This window comes from Pyxicephalus adspersus, chromosome 2 (genome assembly GCF_032062135.1).
Source record: "Pyxicephalus adspersus chromosome 2, UCB_Pads_2.0, whole genome shotgun sequence".
Lineage (NCBI taxonomy): Eukaryota > Metazoa > Chordata > Amphibia > Anura > Pyxicephalidae > Pyxicephalus > Pyxicephalus adspersus.
Window position 1 is genome coordinate 101,934,481 of NC_092859.1, and position 11,833 is coordinate 101,946,313.

Below are 11,833 nucleotides of genomic sequence, written 5' to 3' on the forward strand. Positions count from 1 at the left end.
GGGCTACTGTTTGTTTTGTTGTGAAGTGCTGGGGAGTGTGCTGTAACACTTGCCTAAACAAATAAAAACTGCTGTTATTTTGGACTTTTGGAGTCTGCTGCCTCTAATCTGCCCTGTAAGCATCCCGTTACCATGAGCGATCCCCCTGTGCTATGCCACAATATATCTATAAATAAATAAAAATATATATTTTGTGTCATGCTTAGCTGGTTTATCATTCATATTCATAAATAATTTACTTTCACCTTTACAAACATTGAAGGCTTAGGCTAATGCCATTTGCTGTGGTACGTACTGTTTAAGATAGAAAACTAGTAGTACAGGTTGACATTCAAAAATCCGTCAACCTCTGGACCTGAGGAGTGCCGGATTTTTGAAAATTCTGGATTTCTTATGGTTATATATATTGTATATGTTTAACAGAAATTGACTATCTGTACAGTCCTTTCAATGGATGCTGAATCCATATTGGGGTTATACAGCAGCAAATAAATGAGAAGGAATCAGCAGGAAAGCATGTGCAAGCAAGACTCAACAGCTGATTCTGGAGTACAGCGTCATCAAAACATAAATGGTGCCTCCAGAAAACAGTGTATATTTGAAAATGCGCTCTGAAATCCATGCTGGAAATCTGAAGGAACCGGATTATATAGATGCCTGGATTTTTGAATGTCAACCTGTACATCAGAAAAGTGAGTGTGTGTAATACAAAGTATTTGATACAAAGTCCATTGGGTAATAGATTCAGTTTTTGGGAAAGGACAGTCCAGGTATAGTCTGACCACAAGCTATCTATAAATGGTATTCAATTAAATTCTTGTGGCTAAGTCTGCTGATACTGAGCACTGTTCATTTTCCTGATACTAGTAGAAGTGGTGTAGACAGAGGTGCATCAATGCACTGTGAAGTATAAAGGGACCTCAGAGGCAGGGTTTATAAGTATCTTCCTACATAATTTTTTTGTGTCTAAAGTGTTATAATTCCTTATTTTAAACTGACAGTCAAAAGCATGGCCACATAGTAGTCATTGCTGATGTTAATGCAGAATCATAGATGATAATGGACTCTCAAAGGTTATGAAATTACTCTCATCTTTTTCTGAATAGGTGACAAACATTCCTAATTTTCTTGGAAAATACAAGTGCATAGCCAGTGTTAGATTCCAAGTTTAGAAAATTGTGGTCTGAATTTAATTCCCTAATAAGTGACAGTTTTGGCATATACCTTAATTTATAGGTTGTTTTTATATTACGAGAACCTTTTAATTTTTTATTTTTTTTATAGGCACCTTAACTAGGCTACTGTGCAATAATAAAGGTGATTGCTATAAATCAACCACATAATTTAACACACCCTTTTGGCAATATAAGACAGGATTTTGGTATTGTGTGAACATGAAAATATAATTAGCTCACAACTATAAAATGCAAATTAGGCACTGTAGTTCACCTTTGCTGACAGATAAAGAAAATAAATAAATTGTTCAATATGTGCTCCTTTGTATATATATTAAATTAGAGAATTTTATGATTTTTTTTAAAAGAACTTCAAATATAAGAAAAAAATTTTATTTTTATTTTTGTTTACTGGTAGTTCATTGGGGGACACAGGATTCTAGAAGGTTTGATACTAGACAAATAAAAAGGAAAGGTTCCATCTAGTGCAGCAGTTGCCAAACGGTGGTCCGCAAGAAAATTTTTGTGGTCTGCGCCTCTGGCTGGTGTGTACACGTACTGGGTCTTGAGAAGGGCCCAACTGGGAAGCCGCACTGGCCAAAGCCGCGGACCATGTCCCCCATATGGATCGCAGGCTCAGGATAGTGGGCGGGTTCAGGCATCATGATGTCACTATGGGGGAAGTTTCTCCCTGCACGGTCTGGAGCCAATACATTTTTAGTGGTCCGTGGGTCCGAAATGGTTGGCGACCATTGATCTACTGGCTATAGGATTAGGAGTAGCAAGCAGTGAACTTTTGGTATTGTGTGAACATGAAAATATAATTAGCTCACAACTATAAAATGCAAATTAGGCACTGTAGTTCACCTTTGCTGACAGATAAAGAAAAAAAATAAATTGTTCAATATGTGCTCCTCTGTATATATATTAAATTAGAGAATTTTATGATTTTTTTTAAAAAGAATTTCAAATATAAGAAAAAAATGTTATTTATATTTTTGTTTACTGGTAGTTCATTGGGGGACACAGGATTCTAGAAGGTTTGATACTAGACAAGTAAAAAGGAAAGGTTCCATCTAGTGCAGCAGTTGCCAAACGGTGGTCCGCAAGAAAATTTTTGTGGTCTGCGCCTCTTGCTGGTGTGTACACGTACTGGGTCTTGAGAAGGGCCCAACTGGGAAGGCGCACTGGCCAAAGCCGCGGACCATGTCCCCCATATGGATCGCAGGCTCAGGATAGTGGGCGGGATCATGATGTCACTATGGGGGAAGTTTCTCCCTGCACGGTCTGGAGCCAATACATTTTTAGTGGTCCGTGGGTCCGAAATGGTTGGCGACCATTGTCTTAAAGCTAAATCTGAGTGACTTGTACTACCTGCAGAAAGTCTTCCATGTGTAATAATACCATGCAATGTCAATAAAGTCAGCGACTCAGAAGCTGGATACAGAACTGGACTTTAATGAAAAAGGTCTAAGCCAGTGATTTTCAACCACTGTGTCGCGGCACACTAGTGTGCCATGAGAGATCTTCAGGTGTACCGTGGGAAATTATCCAAGTCAGGGGTGGATCGCCATACGGCTATGGCCATATAATTAATGAGGATAATTTATGCATATGTGCTTTGCATGTTTTGTTGTGTTATCGGTTTTTTTTTTAATAATTTTCAATGTTACTGTACTGGTATTGCTGAATTGTACAACTATTAGTTACTCTGCAACATAGTCATATATGTGTGTATATATATATATATATATATATATACTGCATTTAAAGCCCCTCACCTTTTCTTTTTCTATTATTTATTTTTGGGATGTGGCAGGTGTAATTTTGTTAAAATAAATGTGGGAGTCTCCAGGTTTATTTCTTTAAAGCCCTGTGTTACACCTATGCACAGCTAGTGGAGTGATTGGGCCAATAACACATAAAACTATTTGAGCCAGGAGTTTGCACATGTTCATTTGTTTTTAATATTTAAAGTGAGCTGCAAAAGGATAAATTTAAAGCAAAAGTAAAAAAAGAAAATAAACAATTGTATTTTGCCATACATGTTTATTGCTGTTTTGCAAGGTAAACAATATATATATAAATAAAAAGTATACTTGGTATATAGATAAATAAATATATGTTTAGCACTTTTATTGTTGGTAGATCATTTTAACTTGGTCATTTTAAAAGTAGCTCACAAGCCAAAAAAGTGTGGGTACCCCTGATCCAAGTCTTCTAAACAGGAGTGAGTACAAATAAATTGAGAAACTATATTTTCATTATATATACTGTATCAGGCTACAGAATGTCAATTTGTAACATTTTTGGTTTGTGGTGTGCCCCTGATTTTTTCAAAGTAGAAAATGTGCCGTGGCTCAAAAAAGGTTCAAAAACACTGGTCCATTAGTGGTCATGGACTATCTGGCTAATCTAGAGCTATCAGAATGGTAGGAATTTCTTCTGATCCAGGTACAGGCCGAGGTCAAGCACAATAGATCAATCAGATAAGCGAGGTACAAAAGGATGAGGCAGAAGGCTTAGTCAGGGACAATCCAAAGTCAGGGCAGCTGGAGTTCATGCAAGGTCAATAATCAGACCGGGTCGCTGCTGGTAATAAATACGAGCTAATGAAAAGACACAGGGGAAGACAACAGAGGTGAAAATGGTAATCCAACACAAGCAATCCACCCAAACACACTGTAACACAGAGTCTATAACGGGCAAGGGTGCTAATGACAGGGTTTCATTAAATGGGCAGAGTGCCCAATCACATTGCACCACCTGGTGCTACTGGATAGGAGAAAACATACTGAATATTTAAACCCCTGCAGCCGTTTTGGCTGCAGGGAATTCAAAGTATACTTGCCCCGCCCCATGGTGAGGCAGCCCGCTGCCTCGACCCCGGGGTGTACAAGAGGCGCGCCTCTTACAGCAGGACCCTTGGGCCGTGCTGTACTGAGCACGCCTGCAGAGATGCTGGGGTTTCCGTTCGAACTGTAGTTTGGCCAGGACGGATCCCTCTGCCAGTGAAAGGAGGCACGCTGCAAGTAGAGCTGCGGCAGCTCTGGCCGCACTGTCTGCTGCAGCGGTCTCCTCCAGCTGCCAGCGGGTGAGTACGACGCAGGGTCGCTGGCGGGGGGAGTACCTTACACTAGTGGAGTTTCAGTAGTGATCTCATGCCAACATGATGATTTTTGTATGCTACCAACTTGGCATTATCAGAGTGGATCCTTATTGGGTAGCCCTTCAGATACTACAGTCAATGCAGCAGTAATAGACATATCACTTGAAGCAGATGACATATCACTTGAATCTCCAGCAGATTGATGGACAGATTACTGAGTATACCTCCTCAACTGGAGATGCTTATTTCTGTGGGGAGGAAAATAATTGACCCTGTGACACCATCAGTAGTCACAGACAGGCATTAGACATTCCAGTGCTTCCTTTGCTGGTATAAACTGGAAAGAACAGCTGTGAGTGTTCTATAATATCAGGTCTAGGTAAACAATTTCAAATTAATAGAATTGGCTGAGAATGTAGGGCATTTTTAATACTTTTGTAATATTGCTAATTTATTCTGCTTGGGATTTAAGAACATATCTTTGTTGTGTAGTATACCTTACTTTTACCTAATGTTCATGGGACAAATAAAAATAAAAATTAAATAAAGCTTTGTAAATATGAACAAAAGTATGTTTAGTTCTTATTCCAGGTAGTTCTAAAAGTAGCTTAAAGCAGACCTATATTCAGCGCAGTAACACCTCCATCTGGCCTTACCCCAAAATCCTCCTTTGTTTAAATGCATAGCTTCCTAAAAGCTGAAACTTGTACACTGCTCTGTGACAAACTATGAATCTACTTGGGCTTATCTGGGTGTTCAGGCACCCAGCAAGGCATTAAGGAGAGGTAAGGAGATCATCTCAAGAAGAGCTGGGCGTAGCTAACAGTGGGACCTTTTACAGAACTTGCTTAGCCTCCCTCCCTTGCTGAACTGACTTGGGACCCCTTTGTGGGCTTCTTTTGGCTCTGGAGGGTCTGGGCCTCTCTATGTCTACCCCCGATCACAAGGCCTTTGAGTTCTGCCAACAGAAGATAGCAGGGGAGCAAAAGCAAGGTGAGCTTATAGGGTCTTCAATAAAGCAAACCCTAATAATAAGGGTAAACTACAGGTTTACTTTACTAATGCTCATTTGTATAGTTTATTTGCCCTAAGGTATTATTTTCTTGTGTCTTGAAACTTAAGGGGCTCCTAAAAAATCTGTCTTTTAAAAATAAGCAAAAATGCTGTTACCGTACTTGGAAATGTGTTTTTATTTTTTACTTGCTTGTTTTATTTTACATTTTTCTGGTAATCCTGCCAGTTGCCGTTTTAAATTTGGATTCTGTCCACACCAAGCACAGAAAAAGATCTGTGCTAGTATGGGCAGTTTGTGTCCCTGGGCTGCTTCCTCAGGGATACGGGGCGGCATGTTCCTGCATAGCATGCCTATATCCTGCTCTTTATATAATGTTCAATATGCAAGGACATCAGACATTGCACAGTGAGTAATGTCCGAAGATCCCACTTAGGCATTGTGCTTCAGTGCATTTTTTCCATTTTTATGCACTGCCCCATTCAGTATAATAACTGGGGCAGCATTACAATGGACAGCTCTAGTCAGTTGTAGTTTAATACACCACAACTACTTTGTAATAGTAGAAAGAATGCCTCAGTCAGTTTTCAGCCACACTTGAGCACAGGTGTGACTAACAGCAACTCAAAGTGCTGCTACCCACAGACAGAAATTGCAAACCCCTACAGTGTGTGATGTAAGTATATTGCCCATTACATCACTGAGGAGACATGACCCTTCCAATCTAGGGAAAAGGGTAGAAATGAGACTGTGCAGTCCCGTGACTGCAGAATAGGATGAAATCATTTTTTAATGAAAAGGTAAAGTATATTTCATTATTTCATTAGAGAAACAAACCTGCTTTATGTCAGTTTCTTTATGTTCATACCTGTACCTGCTTTATGTTCAGCTGAAGAGTGTAAGCTGACCACATACTTTAGAGGACAGCTAACCATTGTGAAAGTTGCCTTTTAAGAAACCTTGGTTTACACCACATAATACCTTTTAACATTGTGGCAGTGCCATCTAGTGTATAAAATGTATGTCAGCTTGTAAATTCACAACTCCATGTATAACTCTATGTATAACCATAGAATATTTTATTGTTGTTGGTAATAGGACACTGATTTTTTAAAGTGTAATGGTAAACGCTGAAATGTATATACTTAGTGGTCACTTTATTAGGTATACTTGCTTGTTAACACAAATAGTCTTGCAATGAATCATGTCGTTGCAACCGCAAAAAAATGCAGACATGGTTAAAAGGCATACTACATACCTCCCAATTTTTTGTGATAGGGAAGAGGGACACTTTGTAGTCACTAGCATGTAGATAAATGACACATCCATCATGTAGCCACGTTAGAGACTGTATAAAATAAACATTTTCTTAAAACTATGTTTTTTTTATATCATTTAAAAATTGAATACTCTAGGTCAGTGGTCCCCAACCATTTTGGGCCGACGGACGACTACATTTACCGGCTCCGGACTGCGCATGCATGGGGAGCTGGGTGTCATTTAAAGGGGAAGAAACTTCCCCTTTAGTGAAGTCATGATGCTAGAACCCACCCACTCTCCCATCGCAGGTCTGAAACACAACCAGCCCACTTCCCTGAGCCTGCGATCAGTACAGGGGACATGGCTCTGGTTAGTTAGTTCAAGTTAGTTCAAAGAGTTCCCCCACATTGAGAAACACTGCTCTAGATTCAGGATCAATGGTCCAGTGCAATACAACACATTTTAATAGGTAAATATTACATGGTACAGATTTATATAATCATCTAAAAAGAAGAGCAACTAATGAGCAGGAGGGATAGTCCCTCCAAATTAATTGTGAGGTATGCTTGTTTATCAACAGAATATTGTAGTAGGGGGGGATACATAAGTGACTTTACTGTAGGAGCTGGAAGTCTTCGCTGCAACATCTCAGGAAACATTGCCTCCTGAAATGTGCATACACTACACTACAGTCACAAGTAGGTATACAAAAGGGTGTTAAAAAAAACAACAACAAATGAGTGAGCAGTAGTTCCTAGGGCAAAAAGTATGTAAAGAAAAAAGATACCACACATGTAAGTTAATTTACTTACTTTATATTCTTTTTTACCCAGATCCAGATAAGCAGTCCATGCATAAAGTACATTCATAAATATTATCATAATCTTTCATCTGGGTAAACCACTGAAAAAATATAGAGAATGTGCAGCACGCTAAGTTAAACATTATTCATCTTCAGAGATTGTTTTAAGCACCGAGTCTTCTCCTAAGATTTTACACAGTTCATTCAGCCTCTGCTGCATTTTGGGTATGCCTGCAAGCTGAGACTCAAGTCTTTGTTTTTCTTCACTTAGTGATAAACGTGTGGCTGTATCTAGTTGTTCAAAGCGCCATCCTCCTTCTCCATCAAACTGCAACAAATGGGTGTGATATTTCCTGTGGAAACATAATTTTACACCGGCCTTTATTTTTTCAAATGACAGGCTGGGAATTGCCAAAATGAGGTACTTGAAACAGTCTCCTTCTGTTGGCAAAGCTTTAACAAACTGCTTCATCGGACCTAGTTTCATGTGCAGAGGTGGGAATATAATATTTTTCTATCAATAAGGGGCTCATGTAGAATGTTTGGATCATCCGGTTTTAGGGCAGATCTTAGAGGCCAATTCCTTTCCACCCAATGTGTATCTTGCAGGTGTATCCACGTAGTTGACCAAGAAGGAAGCTTACCATTTTAAGGTCAACCCAGATGACCCACTTGTGTTGGTGATATTGCAACAACTCAATGACTCTCTTTATGTCTTCATTTTTTTCACAAGGGGAAACTGAATTGCCAACAAATTTTGCTTATTTACTACATAGAGCAGCGCACAACCTCTGACCACACTGTCTTGTGTGTCAAGAAAAAACCTGACGTGATAGAAGAAAACTAACTGCTTCACAATTAGTATACCTATTTTAGTTTAAATAAGCTAAATAAGATTCCATGAAGCAATGCTACTCTCACAGTATGAAGATTTCTGTTTGTTAGATGGTTTATCATACGTATATTCATCAATCAAAAATTTAGGGCTACCCTGAGAACTTTACTTGCTAATGTGTTTTAAAAATGCATTATCCAAATTGAATGGCTGCCATAGGCATAGTGCTTACCAAAGAGATGGGCGGTGAGTTATAGAAAGGAGGCTTATCCCAGCATCTTTTGCAGCTTGAAATATCTTTCCTTCCACGTCTATACTCACAGCGCTGGTGCACTCATCTAGCAAAGCATATTGTGGCCTTTCATAGGAGAAATGAAAAAAAAAATCAATTAACGAACTGGTTAATAATATATTAAAAGGCTAGGTTACATCTATGGGGAAGCCCAAAATGTCTGTAAGTAAAATACCTAAACAACAGCTTGCAAGAATTTGTCTACTTTTTACAAAGGTTTTCGTCTATAGTATTAATCTGTAACTGTGGCTCAACTTGTGCTACCTTGGGGATAACACTGACTATTGTCACAGATCCCCGCAGGACCAGGGGATCTGTACCCCCTTCACTATTGATTTGATCAAGTGGTGAGTAGATGGTTTACATTATTTTCAGAGACTCATATTCTTTTTATCCATTCTCTGTGGTCAATAATTAATGTCATCAATAAAAATGCATTAGACAATGAAAACAGCAAAAAAAATCTTAACATTATCTGTAATTAATTTGATATTAGCCAGAAGAAATACATCCTATGCTTACTTGTGGTAAAACATTCGTGCCATGCCCATCCGTTGCTTCTCACCTCCTGATAAGACATCTTTCCAGTCTGAAATTGCATCCCATCCTGCCAATATAGCATATAGCAAATATAACACTATTTTTTAAGCTAGGAAACTATGTTTTACATAATGCACTATTAGGTGTATTTAATAAGGCAGTGTAACAAGCAATGATGGTGTAAACTAATGAAGTGATCACTAAGATTCTACTTTACTTTAGTGTAGTGGAAAAATACAATTTAAATATATATATATATATATATATATATATATATATAGTGTCTCAGTTGTCTTTATAGTAACTTTCTGTACATTCCTTCACATCATTGCTTAAAATAAAGGCAGATAGGTTCTATTTCATTATACCGTACTGCCATTCTAACACAGTACCTGGGAACAACAGAGCAATGTAATTTTTTTATAATTACTTTTAAATCACAAGCCAGGACAGACTCTTGACCAAATGGTATTGCTGGGTGAAATTTAAGGGTGAGTTGAAGCACCCAATAACACCTTTGGGCAGGGAAAGTAAATCAAAACAGTAATTTAATTGATAATCCAAATAAAAATCGTCTGTCACTTAACGCAGTTCATGCATACTGACATTACATGAGCCATTACTTCTACACACATTTGTTCCACAACCCAATTCAAAACCATGGACAATAATATGGATTTGCAACCCCCACCCTCACTCCAACTGTTAACAGACCAAAATATTCTACCAAGGCTTTCCACAAGATTTTGTAGTGTATCTGTTTGGATTTGTGCCCTTTCAGCCAAATGAGAAATTGTGGGGTCAGGTATTACTGTTGGAACTGCTCTAACTGATAGTAGGGGGAGTTGCTTAAATCAGTCCAGTGCTGTCTAACTCCAGTTCTCAAGGGCCAGGATCCACACACATTTTAGTATTTCTCTAACAGACACCAAAGTAAATTTAGAAAGGCTTGGTTTACAAAGAATCAGAAAATTACCCTGTTTTCATGAAACGCTTGGCCAGTTTGTGACATTTAAGGGATAAATTTGGACAGCCCTCAACTAAGCCATAAAGTCAGACCCCTACACCTAAAACATGAAGGTGCACAGAAGAGTGTTGTTTGGCAATAAAGTTGATAGCATACATATTGTGGTGTCTCTTACTTTTACAACTGAATTAATTTATTCTAAATGTATAATCTGTTCACAATATTATATAGACCCACGGTAAAAGATATAGGATTCACACAAACATGCACTCCTGTAGCTTTTATTAGTAAATTCGAAATATGCAAAACTCATGACAGATTGGGTCTGAATTATTAAAGCTCTCCCAGGCAGGAGAGCAGAAACTTTCATCAGTAAATCTGGGTTATCCAGCATACCTGGAATGGATTTCTTAAAAAAACATTTTCTATTTGTTAGCAAATGTTTTCAATCCTGGACCAAAACCATTCCAGGTTTTATGGATCACACAGGTTCACTGATGAAAGTGTAGCCTTGGAGAACTTTAATAAATCAGGCCTATTGCGAGCCTCTCTACTACAAGATTTATTTTTGTAGAAGTGACACACTCCATATAGGAAAATAAAGAAACCTAAACCTGCCTAGGCAGCAGTAAGAAGGATTACTCTCTATTGAGGTAATCCTGCTTAAATTCTGTTTGTGTGATTTTCAGGAAGCCAGCATGCACTCACTCAGCTTCAGGGTCAGGTCTCATACTGATCTGATCTTCTATTGGCTTTCACATTCAAATTCAAGCTGTGCCGAATGCCCTTCATTGAGGTCTCACTGATAATAGAAGTCTATTTGTATGCAACAAGGTTCAGAAAACATGTTGAGGCTTACTCCTACATAAATTTAACTATGTTTATAGTAACTAAAAAAATGGTTACTCCTTAGTACATTAAACCGTAAAATATGTGTCAGCAACTTTATAGTTACCTAAGGCTTAGTCTACATGGACGTTTTCCCCAGTGTTTAACCTGAGGCTTTAAAAGCCCATCTTTTAAATTCCCATGGATTTCAGGATGTTTCCTTAAGGCATGATCAGGAGCGTTATCTATAACGTTGCTTGCAACGTTTGAAAAATTAAAACGCGGTGTTAATGCTGGAAAAAGCCCCAAAATGCGGGAAAATGCTTCTATTGATTTCAATGGGACGTTTTCCTAGACTTATAAGCACTTGAAACGTAAATGCGTTAAAAGCTCGGAAAATGCAGCATAGACGTCAAAGGCAAGCTTTAAAACGCTAATAAAAGTGCAAAAAAAGCATATAAACACAGTAGGAACGTTTACATGTGTTTTTAAAAACGTCCGTGTAGACCCAGCCTAATTTCTGCAAATAAAATAACCTATCTTCTCTAATGTCCCCACAATTTCAGCATTGACAAATACAAACCTATGAATGTTACAATGTATGTGCCTTAAAGCCTTCCTTGTTTTCACTTTCTTTCCCTAAGCAATTATCAATTTACACAGTGTGACAAAACTGTGTAAGAATAGCTGCAATGTATTCAAGTAACGTATACTTGTTAAATAACTACAAATATTTTTAGTAATTAGTAGCTTTAAGGCACTGACCCCTAGCATTTAAAATCATTTTAGCTGCTTTCGCAACAATGTGTGATATCGCCCTGTGCAGGTCCAATCGGTGCAGACTACAAAAGAAACAGAAAACGGCTCTTGTTTGTCAGGAATAATTGAATTTTACTGGAATTATGTATTAGGTACCAAACACAAGTACTATCATGAACAAATAACAATTAATACTGCAACCCATACCTTGGCCCTAATTCATCAAGCAGAATCAGACGCTCGCTCGCACATTC

General features: G+C 38.3%; 1 protein-coding gene across 1 annotated transcript in view; it reads right to left on the minus strand.

Moving 5' to 3' along the window:
- Nucleotides 1-3,204: 3,204 nt before the first annotated feature.
- The window catches only part of ABCD2 (ATP binding cassette subfamily D member 2), a gene marked incomplete in the record, with an annotated part of 21,239 nt that continues 12,610 nt past the window's right edge, over nt 3,205-11,833 (minus strand). The window contains 3 exon segments of the mRNA XM_072401631.1: nt 3,205-7,711; nt 8,426-8,551; nt 9,008-9,092. Of these exon segments, the coding sequence (XP_072257732.1) occupies nt 7,501-7,711; nt 8,426-8,551; nt 9,008-9,092 (422 nt within the window).